Source organism: Populus alba, chromosome 2 (genome assembly GCF_005239225.2).
Source record: "Populus alba chromosome 2, ASM523922v2, whole genome shotgun sequence".
NCBI lineage: Eukaryota > Viridiplantae > Streptophyta > Magnoliopsida > Malpighiales > Salicaceae > Populus > Populus alba.
In genome coordinates this window covers 19087274-19103537 of record NC_133285.1, presented here as the reverse complement: position 1 = coordinate 19103537, position 16264 = coordinate 19087274, and the positions used below count along the sequence as shown (strand labels likewise).

Genomic DNA, 16264 nt, shown 5'->3' with positions numbered 1-16264 from the left:
GATAGATAGATAGATAGGTAAAAATTAAAATGCAAGCAAACATTTTGTAAATATATAATTCTAGAAGACCTGCGTAACATACAAGCTCTTAGCAAGATGGATATGTTCAAGTCTATGTTCAGAAATTAGTGCTTATATGATATAATAAAGTGCTAAAACAATTTCATCAACCACCAAACATCACCCCCATGCTTGCTTCTACCTCCCCTAGCACTGTGGCTGGAAGTTGATCGGGGTAAGTTTAGAATTTGGTGGTTCAGCTGATTCATGGAAACAAAGTTCAAATCCTCTAAACCGCCGGAACTGGCCCTCTTGAACACCTTGCTTTTATGCCATCCAGACAGAAGACATAAGCAGTACCCTCTCCAGACCAAGGGCCGGCAACTGGTTCACGAAGATACAGAACTCGTGTCTCCACCGCCAAGCGTTAACATGATAAGGAGTAATGCTACACAATATTCTTATGACTACGCGCCATCAATGGAAGAAGGGGTAAAAAAGATACAACCCAAGCGAAATGTCAAGGTTCTGTTATGTATGGCTGCCTGCAGGTAAGGTTACGAAGTCTATTAACAGTTAGAATTCACAAACTTTCTTATCTCCTCCATGAGACAATAGAAGTGATCATTATTTGGCAGGAAGTAGAACCCTATGGTGGCCTGTTTTAGATAGAGAAGCTTCACTTCATGGCCAGCTCTCTGGAGTCCTTCAACATACGCCAGTTGCCAGTCTTGAACAAGATCGAAACCAGCCACAACAACTAGACTCTTAGGGAACTCCAGTCCTTCAAGCTTTTTCCCCCTTGGACCAAATATATTACATGCTGGATGGTCCCTGTCTTCTCCTTCAGGTAGATATGCTCTCCAATACCAGTCGCGGTCTTGAATTGTAACAAAGTACTTGCCATCTAATATCTTCTCTGATTCTGTTCTCTGTTGACCACCAAACATTGGGTGAAGAAGAATATTACCCAGCACATCGATTTCTTCCTCCGCCGCTCTCGCGGCAACATGGTGAGCTATATTACCACCTGAACTATCGCCAGCCAAATAGACATGAACCTTAGAATCCTTTCCACTTTGAAGCCAAGTTCTAGATTTAACCCACTTAAGAGCCGTCCAGCCATCATCATACGCGCAAGGGTATCGATACTCAGGTGATCGACGATAATTAACAGACACCACAACAGCCTTGCAAGCGCTGACAAGGCGGCGACAAAAGGTGTCATAAATAGCACTATTAGCAGAGGAATGAGTAAAGCTTCCACCATGGAAGAAGATTATGACTGGAACAACCTCCGTAGTGTTCAAGGGCTTTTCAAGGTCTACAATGCCCCATTGCGCCTCACTTTCAGGGGCAGGTTGGTAAACCCGGTTAAGGAGGCCCGTGGTTCTGTCAACATGATCAAAGGAGAAAACCCCATCAACTGGGATGGTGTTGGCCTGGACCTTTCGTTCAAGGAACTCTGCCAATTCACGGTTAAAGGTCCCATCCGGGCGGCGAAGGAGATTATATGCAAGCTTGAAATTGGAAATGAGGACCCATGTGTTTAGCGGAACAACCCTCTGCAAGAAGAAAATACGATTTTAAGGAATTAGACGTTTTCTTATATAGAAAAACTAAAGGTTTACACGATCTTTGACCTTGGATTGATTGAGAGCCAAGCCAGTCATATATGTACATCTTAGATATTAGAGAACGCGTCAGGTTTTTCTTACAGGTAGAAGTAGTTGAATACTGGTAATGCTAAATAAATCATGTGAAGGAAACTAGACAGATTAGAGCTTAAATCAAAGTTTTTTTCCAAGAATCTTCAAAATTAGACTTTTGTCAAAACACACCGTCGAAATAATTAATGCTGAAAATTAAGAACTTGATGAACTCCTGGATCAGATGAGAAGAAATTGCAGCAGCAGCAAAATTAGCTCTTAGAATGACTCCAACCGAAGTCAAATTCTTCATCTTCCAATTTGAAAATCAAAAGAAACCACGAAGAAGAAGAATCATTGATTTAAGCTCCAAAAATCTTCATTAGAGCAATGATAAATACTGAAAAGAAGGTGATTTAAATGAAAGAAAGAAGGGAGAAGGAAAAGGAATTAATGGTGAAGAAATGAAGAGAGCACCTTGGATTCATTTAGGTTGACTTCATTGCTACCAGCCATGAGGGAATGAAGTGAAAAGATACCAAGACGATAAAACCCAGAAGCTAAAAACACTAGAAAGAAACCAAACTCTTCATCGTTTCATTTCTTTCACTTGAAATACTTGAATTCTTCTGTCTCTCTCTCTCTCATTCCTCTTATTGCTACTATATATATACAGCTGCAGCTATATATCAGGGAACAAAGAGACTGACTTTGTGTAGGAGAGGGGGGGGGGGGACGTATATCTTCTTCTCGGGAGAGAGAGAGAGAGGGTCAAAGGGACAAGCAAAACTAAAAGAGCGACGTAGGTGCACGGAGACGAAAGAGACGACAAAGCGGGCGGCCGAATTAAACTGTTCACGTGGGTCCTCCCATCTCCCATCTCTCCCTGTGTTACTCTTTATATAAAAATACTACTCCTGTTCACTACATGCTGTGCTTGTTCTTTCTTGCTTTCGTGTTTCATATATAATATATATATATATATATATATATATATATATTATATATATATATATATATATATATATATATATATATAATCTTCCTTATTTCCATTTCTTGACTATGGGGTGGTTTACATGTTTGAAAGTTGAAACTATGGCTATTGCCAGTCTATGATGAGTTGTTTGGCCTCTTTTGCTACCTTACACGGTAAGTTGAACACTCTTTGCTAATAAAAATAAATGAATCAATCCATCCCTCCTTTTCCATTTATCCTCGAGGATTTTATATATATTCTCTCGAAAATTCATTCCAACAAATGTCATTTTTTTAATAATTTTATGGGCATATTTTTTTATTTCATTGTGTGCATATGTGTGTTTATTGTTCAATTAAGTTTATAAAATCTTCAAAACATGTTTATTAAGTAGCCATGTAGGCTGATAACCAATAAACAATAGCTTATAGAGAGTAATTTTATAGGCGATAGAATAATAGGCGATAGTCAAGTAGTCTTATAATATCTTTTGTAATCAATAAGCTTGCAGTTTCAATTCTATAAAACTCTAATTTTAAGTTGCAAAGTTAATCAAGGCACACACAAAAGACCCTACATCAAACGATCTCTAATAAGTGTTTATTTTTAGGTCGGTATTCAATTTTGTGAGCATATTTTTTTATCATGTGATTAAATATATAAAAACATTTATTAAAAAAATATTAAACTTAATAGATTCTATGATCTAAGTCGAGGAGGGATTGATATTGATTCAATGTCATTGTTTCAATATTTTTTTGAAAAAGATTATCTTGAAGTTATTTTAAAAGTTAAGTCATATTTTTACTGGTCATCAAGGTTGCATTTAAACCCATGAAATTGATCTATTTAAGTTGGTCTAACTTTCACGTGGTTTAATTAAAACTCAAGTTAGACAAAAAAATTAAGTATATTGACTTGTTTAATTAGGTTTAATAACGATGTTAAAAAATATTTTCACCCTTTTAGTATTTTTTTATATTTTTAAAAAAATTAATTTGACCCAAAAGTATAATAAATATTACTATAAACACAAAAGTTTGCTAGAAAACAAACAAATAAACGCCATTGACAAAGACATGTGTTTGTCATTTTGTTTGTAATCAAGTTCATGATAGCATGACTCATTATTAGTCCTTAATTTGTGAACTTTATCATAGCTTGATTCCTTTTATTTGAGAACTTATAATTTAATCCGTTAATTATAGTTGACAGTTATCTTATCACACCATCAATTGTTCTTATCTAAGTTTTAGAAGAGTTATCTTAAAATTTAAATTTTTAAATATGTTCAAATCAATATTATTGGTTCTAGAAAAATAATCAAAGTGTTTTTAAAAGAGTTAAGAAACTAAGTTGTTAGTTTTTAAATAGAAAGGATTGAACTCTTACTACTTTCAAGAGAGACTAGAGAATAATTTGCTCGTCGTTTTTGTCAAGGTTCGAGGGAGCCTTAATAAGAAAGCTTTTTAGTTTTCTTTCCTTCTTTGTTTATAGGGTCATCTAGCATGGACTTTGGATTTATTTATATTATATGGAGCTCTATTTAGTGTTTACCTCATCAGTCCGGGGAATCGGACACGTATCACCCTAATAGAGCTCACACTATTTGATGGGTTCCAACTTGAGTTTTATATTTTTTTTAGCACAATTGAAAAAAAAAAAGTAACAATCCATATGTTGTATATAACAACATCTAACATGGGAGTAGTAGATATCCTGAACAAGGGCTTTCTTTTATCAAAGCTCAAAGCTCACAACAAAATTAGCAAATAAAAAACAAAGATGAAGCAACTATAATAAATGATCACCTAGGTATCAAGTTTCACAATTGTGAAGGAACTATATGGCAAGAGTTGATTCTAAAACAAATAAAGTAAAGGGATGCAATCCTTAATGCAAACAAACTGGTTATCACAAAATAAGGAGCTATTTTTTAATATAAAAGTTCAACATGTTGTATTAAAATACAATGAAGAACATAAATAAAATAAAATTTAAGGCGTGTAGAAACATTATCCTTAAAGATATTTCCTCAACACAAAGCTATCCTCTAGGATTCAATAAGCTACTCCTCTAAATCGAGGGTTATGGAAACAACCAGACCATGATCGAAAGGAAATACTAGCAAGCTTTGCAAAGATAGGGAAATACTATGGTTTTTTCAACACGCTTTGATTATAAAAGTGCATTGTATGTATAAGTTGTTAGCATGTAATAGCTAGGCAGGAAATAAATTAGAGAATTAAAGAGTTGTTATAGCAGTTTAAAAAACAAAAGAGTTGTAACTATTAAAAAAGATTAAAATAAAAGAGTTGTTAGGATATTGTAACCTTTAGAAAATCAATTCCAAGTATTTAAAAAATTATTGTTTGAGTTTAAAGGCCAAAAACAAATTATTGTTGGAGACAAAAGGTTCATAAAGTATTGGAGTTTCCTCGTGCAAGGGAGAATCAAATATTTTTCTCTTTCTTGGCTCAACCTTATACGCACAAGCCCACTATCCTTTCCTTATTGGTTATTATCTCATATCAAAATTCACTATATAAACACTAGATAAATGTCTTATTTTTTCAATGTGGAATAAAAGGCTTTATATATATTGTATATTAATAAGAAGTAAGTTGTGTTTTTTAAATGTGAGATAAAAACTTTTTGAAATAGTCTTAATTATTTACAACACAACTTTTTGATCCTGTACAAAACAAACAAAAGGGGTCTCCATATCACCACCCAATAAATAGAAAAATCCACTTAAAAAGCAAAATCAAACCAAAAAACTAAGAAAAGCCAATAAAAGAAACCCAAGAAATGGAAGAACGTACATATTTCAAACAAACAAAGAAGGAAAGACAGAGACTTTGAGAGTGAGAGACAAAGGGGTTAGATAAATAAAAACTATAAATACAAGATTGAAGACATGGGAAATATAAGGAAATGTGAAAAGAAGATAAAGATATCGGCACGGTTACGTTAAGTGAGTAAAAATAGGATGATGGCTTTAACAATGTAGTGAGTTGCATATCTATTTTTTACACGAGTTTTGCAATTAGTATTTGTAATTCGGGTATCGTAGATATTAATTATTGCTTGCTTAATTATGCTAAAATCCTAATTATTATTTTTTTGTTTTTGTTATTTTATTAAATATGTTTTTAATTATGATAAGTTTCCAAAACACCACACAAACTTCATCCAAAAGTCCGTCCTTCCTCATTCCTCTTGAAATAAGTTGAAACAACGATCAAATCACCTCTATAGGATCCCTTGTCCAAGTCCTGGATGATGGTTAATTCAGGGAAGAAAATAGGTACATGCCTAGGAATTATTGGATTCATATATTAGTTAAAAAACTAGATTGGTTATGTGTATTATGCCATGAGCATAGTCAAATTTTCCCAACATAAAAAAAAAAATTGGGATAATGCTAGTATTTTGAAAGAAGTAAGAAAAATTTGAAACTCCGTTAAAAAAAAATATTGGGATAATGCTAGTATTTTGAAAGAAGTAAGAAAAATTTGAAACTCAGTTCATTAACTCGATTTGGTTTAATAAATATAGATAATTTAATAATATAATTAAAAAAAAAAAGTGACGATGGTAAATAAACCAAACTAAAAAATATATACAATGATCAACTCAAAAAATAAACACTTACCAATATTACATAAATATATCCTCAAAATATTTGTAAAAGGTCTTCCTAATCTTATTTGATAAAAAGAAAGAGAAAAGGAAAAAAAACATGAATTAAATGAGAAAGTGGTATCCCCCTAAAAAGAAAAATGAAAAAAAGTGAAACTCAATCCCCAACAAATCAAATCTTAAAAGATGAAATTAAAAAATAAAAAAAAAAGGATAAAAAAAAAAAACAATACAAGCCCACCTTAGTCATCAAACCAAATACACGACTTAGTCATGAGATCGGGATAATCTTGTAGTATGCAAGCTATATAAAATAACAAAGCTCAAGTCTCAAACAACCAGACATTGAAGGGTGGAACTAAAAAAAATCAATTTAAAAAAAGAAATGAAAAACAAGTCAACCTGATTTAACACGCTAAGCTTGTGATCCCAGACATGAGATTGGGATAATCTTAAAGAAAAAAAATAAAAAAATTCATGAAACCCAATCTTCAACTAACTTAATATTAAAGAATGAAATTGAGAAAAAAAATCAATTTTAATAAAAGACCTAAAAAAGATTGAAGTCAACTTGAGCTATTATTTGAAACTTATCACCTGGTTCATAAAGCCAGGAGTAACACTATAAAAGGCAAACCCAAAAAAATCATAAAATAAAATCCTTAATTAAAAAAATATTAAAGGGTGAGACTAATAAAAAAATAAAATAGAAATAAAAAAAATAAGGACTAAATTTGATATAAAGAAATGAAATCAAATATCGAGAGATGAAATTAAAAAAGAAGATTCAATTAAGAAAATGATAGAAAAAAAATAGCATCAAACAATGAGGACCAGTTTTGATATAAAAACTAAATGAAACCAAATGCTAAAGTAAGAAATTGAAAATAAATCAATAAAACAAAGAATTCAAAATAAAATAAATAGCAATCAAAATAATAATGATCAAATTTGATACAAAAAATAAATGACCTAACACTTTTCAATTTTGGCATGCTAGTGTGATTTTTGAGGAGATGAGAGAGAAAAGAAGGAAGAGAAAAAAAAAGCTCCTTGAAGCCCAACTCCTATGTATGCACCTTCATACATCAAACAACTAGAAGGATCGTGGCATGACTCTTTCAATATCACTATGGAAGCAATTGTTAGGTCACCGAATGACTCCTCGTGTGCCACTTGACGATCATGGAAGCCTCCCACCTATTTACCTCAGTCCCTATATTTATTTTAGTTTCAATGTTTATCCCTGGACACTTAATTGTTTTAAATTAGCTTATTTTTATTTATTTTGTAAAACTAAGCATTAACTGAGCACAATAATTATCTCTTGATATTTCAAGTTCCCCTTATCAAGACAATCAAAATAAACTATCAAGACAAATCTCAAATAAAGCCAATGTAAAAAGATCAAATAAAAAAAGTAAAAGGACAAAAATTAAAAAAGGGACATGCACTTCCTCTTTTACCATGCAAATTAAATATTTCTTTAAGCTTTTATTTTAGTTTCTTAAGCTTTAATTATTTTAAATCAATTAAACTAAATTTCATTTCACAAAATCAAGAATTAAATGAGTGAAAAAATATTTTTTTTTCAACACCTCATGCATGCATGTAAGACAAATTACCAATACCAACCGCAAATCAAAGCAATTTTAAAGGACCAAAAAAGAAGATAAAGAAATTGAAGGACCATGGGGTAAAATATCCTAGGGATTAGAAAAAAGAAGAGCATTGCTTCCTTATAGTGAAAGACTAAAGGGGCTTACTTTTTCTTATAATATGAATATTTATATTCAATTTATCAAGTCTCGAATATTCATTTATGTATTCATTACTAGAATATTCGAGACTTGATAAATAATTGAATATAATTTATTCTAGTAATGAATATTCGAGACTTGATAAATTGAATATAAATATTCATATTATAAAAAAATTATATATATATGATCATGTTTGGATTAAATCTAACAAATATTTATACCCTATCTCTTTTCTATTAAATAAAATAAATGTGAAAAATAAAACTTATCTATTCAAGTCAATTTATATATATCTAGTTGATGTATTTAAGAGGTTCAAGTAAATATTCATATTGTTGATGTTAAATTGTTATGTTCTTTGTTTTTTCCACTTGTTTTATTTAGTTAGATTTGTGAGGTGTGATCGACTTAAAGCAAAGTTGTCAATTTTGTTCTGATTGGCGTTTTAATTTTTTTTATTGGAATAATAAATTTTGGTTTTAGAGCATTTCAGTGTTCTATTCCTCTTATACTTTTTCTCCATGTGTGTATGTAATTCAAAATATTAATTCAACATACATTATTTCAATTCAATTTTAAAGATAAATTACCTTTAAATTATACAATACAAACATAAAGCTAAGCATCTAAACATAATTTTACAATTTTAAATATTTTTAAATGATTAAGAGTTAAGGAATTTAATATTTCTTTAAACTTTGATTAAGTTGGATCAGGCTATTACAATTTATCTTTAAATTTGAATTGAAATAATATATGTTAAATTAATATTTATATTACACACACATAAAAAAAAAGTATAGGAGGAATAGAACATTGAAATGCTCTAAAACCAAAAGTTATTGTTCAAATAAAAAAAATTAGAATGCCAATTAGAACAAAATTGATAATTTTGCTCCAAGTCGATCACACCCCACAAATCTAATTGAATAAAACAAGTGGCTAAACCAGAGTACATAACAATTTAACATTAACGAAATGAATATTGACTCGAACTAACTCAAATACATCAACTTGATATATATCGACTTCAACTAACTGAAATAGATAAGTTTTATTTTTCATATTTATCTTATTTAATAGAAAATAGATACGGTATAAATATTTGTTAGATTTCATCCAAACCGATCATATATATATATATATATATATATATATATATATATATATATATATATATTCTAGTAATGAATATTTAAAATAATTAAATTTCATTTCATTTCACAAAATCAAGAATTAAATGAGTGAAAAAATAATGTTTCTACACCTCATTATCCCCGTATGCATGCATGTAAGACAAATTACCAATACCAACCGCAAATCAAATCAATTTTAAAGGACCAAAAATGAAGATAAAGAAATTGAGGGACCATAATGTAAAATATCCTAGGGATTAGAAAAAAAATGAACATTGCTTCCTCACAGTAAAAGACTAAAGGGGCTTAGGTTTTTTATAATATAAGTATTTATATTCAATTTATCAAGTTTCGAATATTCATTTACATATTCATTACTAGAATATATATATATATATATATATGATCGGTTTGGATGAAATCTAACAAATATTTATACCGTATCTATTTTCTATTAAATAAGATAAATATGAAAAATAAAACTTATCTATTTGAGTTAGTTGAAGTCGATATATATCAAGTTGATGTATTTGAGTTAGTTCGAGTTAATATTCATTTCATTGATGTTAAATTGTTATGTACTCTGGTTTAGCCACTTGTTTTATTCAATTAGATTTGTGGGGTGTGATCAACTTGGAGCAAAATTGTCAATTTTATTCTAATTGGCGTTCTAATTTTTTTTATTGGAACAATAACTTTTGGTTTTAGAGCATTTCAGTGTTCTATTCCTCCTATACTTTTTTTTTTCTGTGTGTAATATAAATATTAATTCAACATATGTTATTTCAATTCAAATTTAAAGAAAAATTGTAACAGCCTAATCCAACTTGCTATATATTGTCCGTTTTGGGCCTTACCGCCCTCACGGTTTTGTTCTTGGTGACGCGAGCCCACATATGAGCCTGACGCACTAAAATGTGTATGACAAGTTAACAACCAACATTCTTAATAAGGCCAACTACCAATCCCTCGTGCCACCGATGTGGGATATGACAATCCATCTCTTTTAAAGAACCTGACGACCTTGTTGGCACAACCGGACAGTTAGTGAGGTCAGCTCTGATACCAAATTGTAACAGCCCAACCTAACTTGCCATATATTGTCCGCTTTGAGCCTTATCGCCCTCACGGTTCTATTCTTGGTGACGCGAGCCCATATCTGAGCCTGATTTCCCAAAACATGTATGACAAATTAGCAACCAACACTCTTAATAAGGCCAACTATCAATCCCTCACCTGCCGATGTAGGATATGACATAAATTAACTTTAAATTATGTAATACAAACACAAAGTTAAGCATCTAAACATAATTTCACAATTATAAATATTTTTAAATGATCAAAAGTCAAGAATTAAGAAAACTTCAACTTGAAGTAATTCAACAGAAACAAAATATCAAAAGATTGAGAAAGTAAAAAAGTTTTAATACAAAAAAGAGCATAAATCAAACATAATCTCCATCATTAACAAAGAAATAAGGATCTTGATATTGTGATGGCATGTAAAGAAAGTCATCAACTAGACTATCAAAATAGATTATTATTTCCAGTAGGCTGATCCTCACTATCAAAATAGATCTTTTCATTCTCTAAAGTCAAAATAGATAAAATTATTTTAATAGCCTCTCAACTTAAATCATCTCCATTAAGAAGGTTAGGTTCTTCATAATTTCACTCATTCAATAAGTCAATGTTATTAAAGCTAATGGAATCTAAAGCATCAATTATTTTGCTTAAATTCCTATAAAATACAAACATGAATATAAACAATATATATCAGTGATAAATTCAATTTTTTAAAAAAATAATATCAATGATAATAAAAATAGTAATAATTATTATTAATATTTTATTTTTGTTGAATCCTTAAATTGTAATGTCAAATTTTATATGAAATGGAACAAATGATGCAAATTCAGAATATCTCAGCTTGAATTTGGATGAGAAATTTAAAATGACCCTAGATCTTCAACAAGAAGATATTTAGAGCATGCTTGATATTGTAGGAGTAATTGTAATTGAAAGTGTTTTTTTTAAAACAAATATATAAAAATAATAATTTTTTTATTTTTTAAATATCAGCACATTAAAATAATTTATAAATATTAAAAAAATAATTTTAAACTTAAAAATATAATTTTTTTAATAAATAGTATTTTGACGGCAATATTAAGCATGCTGATATACTACACTGTCAGGTTTTTTTTTTTATTATTTGAAAAGGTAGAAGGTACCCTGAATATTCCGGAATTTATAACCTTGATTTGGATTTAGAGTGGCATTTTCGCCCTTGTGGGCCCGGCACTCGATCTGCCGCCCTTGGTTTTGATTGATGAAAAAGATACATATAGTACAAGCTAGTGGTGGTCATGATGATGGTAGTAAAAGCTAGACCACAACAAAACGAAGAAGAAAGTGGCTTTTCTTTTTATTGGCGACATTCTTGTGTTTCTAAGCAAAAGGAGACCATTGATTTGGTTGGTTCTTCGTTTAGAAAAGTCATCAAATATAGTAATCCTAAGATTCTTTGTGATTTTCTTATACGCAAGTCGTCGCCACAATTTATTTTCGTAGGTTTACTTTTAACTTTTATGTTTGTGATGGAAAAAATATAATTATATTTTATATTCTAAATCAATTAAAAAATTAAGTTTGAAATATAATTTTTGTGAGGTAATTTTTATATATTTTTTTAATTGAGTTTCATAAAACGCTATTTGTTTTTGGGTTTCAAAAACGCTTTTAAAAAACTTTGAATTTTTTTTAACTTTAAATTAATATTTTTTTTATGTTTTCAAATTAATTTGATGCGTTGATATCAAAAATAATTTTTTTAAAAACCAAAAAAAATTATTTTGATGCATTTCTAAGTAAAAAGTACTTTAAAAAACAATTATAACCACACTTCCAAACACAACTGTCCAAATATTTTATAAATGTTTTTTTTGCTACACATAAACCTCAACCATAATTTTTACCTAACATGTATCTAAATCCAACTAACTACACCTAACCATACTATTTTAAAACTTATTTTTTAAAACCATAATCACAAAACCTACCTCGAAAACAAATACACTCAACTTATGTTCATGCAAGCGTTATGTTATTTGTTCTGTGCAAAAAATTGCAAACTCTTCTTATCCTTCAATAAATAAAATTAAATGTGTATAAATATATTGAAAATGGAGATTTATCTGTTATTCTACATATTATTAAAATATTAAATATGTAGTCTTTTTATTGAATAAAATTTAAATATATCTTGTGTCTTTAATTTTTATATTTTTTTAAAAATGGAATTTAGAAGTAAAAAGTCTCCAACCTCTAAACTATTGGTTTGAGTGGAATAAGTACATGAATAAATAATTTGATATAATTTACCTCTTAACAAGAATGGAGATTTGACCAAGTAATTTGACATGTCATCACCCAATTTTATTGAGACTTGGCTATGTTAGAAAAAATGATTGAATCCTAATTTATTTGATGAGTAGTTGTAATTAAATAATTTCTTAAACTAATAATCTATAGGAGTTGAGAATCTTACCCTTTCATTTATACAGGGAATGGAAAACAATGATTGATATGGCTTAAAATAAGAGTTGAGAATCTTACCCTTTCATTTTACTTGTAAGCATTCAACAATTTTCTAATTCGTATCTCATATATGTTATAATATCTCTTAAAATTACTAAATAAACTTGTAAAAAAATTAAAAATCAAATAAACAAGAATGTTATTCAATGATTAGCTGTAATATATATTTAAATTTCTAAAATTAGATGGATAAAATTATAAGAAAAATTATAAAATATATTAAAATGGATGACTAAATCATCATAGCAATCTATAATAATTTTATTTTTTTCTTTGTGTTTTTACACTTTAATTTTTTTTTTCAATTTCAATCTCCTATGACTAATTTCATGACCAGGTTGATAAAATTTATTAAGAAAATAAAAAACTCGGTAATACAGGATGAAAGAGTAAAATAAGAAAAAAAAATCCATGGCCATTCTAAAATTTAGAAAAAGGTTATTTTTCATCCTCATATTTTCCTTTTTCTTGCTTTACAAACTATATATTTTTGTAATTTCAATTCTAGTTTAAAAGTTTATTTTCTTAACATTTAAGTTTTTAAGTTCAAGAGAGGAGAGAGAATGTTGATTGGAAATGATGAAAAGAGAGAAAGTGTTTAGTATGACTATTTTTTGATGATGAAATTCGTTATTCTTGATTTCAATGGGTTCTATTCAACGAAAAGAATTCGATGATGATTGAGTTTTTTATAAACATACATGGGAAAGTATATTGGGTTTGTTTTCAATTTTTTGATTCAATTGATTTTCATTCTTTAGATGATTTTGGGGTTAGTAAGCAATGTTTTAGAAAGGTTTTTATGATGTTTATGAGTTTTTTATTTGTAAAAATGGGTTGAAAACTAAATTTTCAAGCTAAAAATCCCCACTCTACGAATTTCTAACTATTACCGTGTTGACTAAATTCTGCGTTGGCACCTAAAAGACAATGTGTCATGTGTGTGTGTTTTTTTTTTTTTTTGAAAAAAGTTAAGGGATGTACAATAACCCTTAAAAAAAATATGATCCTTATACACTGGTCTAGATCAGCTCCACACACCTAAGTTTTTTTAAGCCCTAAGTGTGTTAAGCCACCTAGACGCGCACACCTAACCTAAACTATATCTTTTTCTAATTTTATATTTTAACTTTGTGTTTTTGTTGAGTTTTTTCAATTAGTTTTTTTTTATTTTATCATTTTTTATTATATTGGTTAATTGGTCTTCATATTATTTTATCATATAATTAAATAAAAAAAATTATCAAACCTAGTGCAGTTTATGATTCGAGTCATAAGTTTAACATGTTAACCTTGATAGACCCATATCAATCCAATATGTTTTGATTCAATGTTTTTAAAAATCAACTTGATAATGTTTAGGTTGCCTTTGAACTCACGTGTTTAAGTTTTTTTGTTATTTATTTTTTTATGCTTTGATTTTTTTTTAATTTTGAATCTATCAACTTGATTAATTCACATTAAAATAATTTTTATATAATTTAATTTAAGCTTAAACTAAATAAAAAGTGAAGTAAAAAAAAATTAAATTTAAACCAGCAAACAACAATATTATTTTTATGTCCAAGAAAGTTTTTAGTCCGCCCACGTTATGTAAAGTAACCTAGCCATATACTCCAGGAAAAAGGAAGCTAAGATAATAGTTTAAAATTGTACAAATAAAATTATCCTATGCATAGGTGGCTTAGCAAGTTAGCATGTGCCCCCCCCCCCCCCCCCCCCCACCAAACATATTTGCAATTTAACGTGCGGCCCATAACCGCTTGTGCATTAGGTCAACATCTCTAGGAACAAGTTTTGGCTTCTTGTGCGTAATGTTGACGGCAGGAAGTTATTATCCGTTTTGACAAATTAGCGCGAACTTGTTATAATTTCCTAGGTCAAGTTTTCCGTCTAAAGGCCATCCATACAAATTTAAATACTTTCATTGTTTTTGTGTACGTCATCCTTTAATTTATTATTCAAACAAATATTTTTATTAACTGACCTAGATACCTCCACATGGAAAATTCTAATCCGACAGAACAAATCTGAAAAAAATATATATATAGTTACATAGTGTTGAAATTTATTTTTTTATATTTAATTAGATTGAATATAAAATTTTCTAGTGAGAGGATTTATGTTAGTTTAAATGAGAATTAGCCTTGATGCTACCGAATTTTTTAGTTTTGTTTTTTTTGTAAAAAAATGATTCTAAGTGCTGAAATGAAGTAAATAAAATAACATAAAAAATAGTAGTGACAAACTTGTAACCTTGATAATCAAAGCTAAATCAACTTGGGATATTTCATTAAACAAACGACTCAGATCATGAGTTTCGAATAACTTAATAAAAAAATAAAGATGATTTTAAAAATATTTTTTTAACAAAAAACCTATGACCTGAGTCATTAAAACCGAAGCACATAATCTGAAAAAACCATGAAGCCTAATTCTCAATCAATTAAATGTTGAAGGAAAATATTAAAACGAGATTTTAATAATGCAAAAGGATTTTAAAAATAGCAACTAAAAGAATAAATATTGAAATTAAAATACAAAATAAATTTTTTTATATAATTAAAGGGTAGAATTAAAAAAAATAATAATAAAGAACAAGAAAAATTAAAAAGAATGAGGATCAAAATTAACATAAAAATAAAAATGATATTGTAATTAAATGGTTAAATTAAAAATAATAATAACTTTTATTAAAGGGCCAAGAAAAAAAAATCAAAAATCAAAAATCAAAACAATGTTAACCAAATTAGAAAATATAATACTATCAATTTAAATTGAAGGATGAAATTGAAAACTACTAAAACTTTTACAAAAAGGCTTAAGTATAAAAATTAGAATTCTAAAGAATGAATACCACATTAGAAAATATTATATTTGTTAAATTGAGATTGAATGATGAAATTAAAAACAAATAAAACTTCTAAAAAAGGGTCAAGATAAAAAAATTAAAAATGAAAAGAATAAAAATTAAAGATGAAATGCTAACAATTAAGAGGGTCAAGTTGTATTTTTTTAGGGAGGAGAGAGAGAAAAAAAAAAATAAAAGAAAGACCAACCAGCACCAAATCGGATCACCAATGGATACATGCACCTCACAAATAGAAAGAGGACATGACGACACTTCCAATGACATGGTGGAATAACATTTTTAGATACCAGGATGTGCCATATAAGTCGTTTGAATGGCATAAATGCCTCTCACGTGCCCCTAGGTGCAGCACACGCGCGCCTAACCTTTTTTTATTTAGCCAAATACAGAATTGCTTCTGACCTGACTTTGTAATTAAAAAAAAAAAACCATTATAAAAAGCCAAAAATACCCATTGACCTCATGATTATTTTTTATTTATTTTATTGGTATTTTCATACTATCAACCTTTTTTTATTGTAATTGTCTCTAGGTATGGATGTTAGAAATGTTTGAGGCTTAGATCATCTGGACTAGAGAGAATGTTGTATTGTTGGCACATTTCTTGAAAATGTCTTTCA

The 16264-nt window shown here is 29.0% G+C and overlaps 1 protein-coding gene across 1 annotated transcript; it reads right to left on the bottom strand.

The window, feature by feature from the left end:
- Positions 1-24: 24 nt before the first annotated feature.
- LOC118044174 (gibberellin receptor GID1B) lies at positions 25-2514 on the bottom strand. Its single transcript, XM_035052364.2, has 2 exons — positions 2127-2514; positions 25-1565 (listed from the first exon to the last, which is right to left on the bottom strand). The coding sequence occupies exons 1-2, from the start codon at positions 2163-2165 to the stop codon at positions 570-572; spliced, it is 1035 nt and encodes a 344-aa protein (XP_034908255.1). The 5' UTR covers positions 2166-2514; the 3' UTR covers positions 25-569.
- Positions 2515-16264: the final 13750 nt, after the last annotated feature.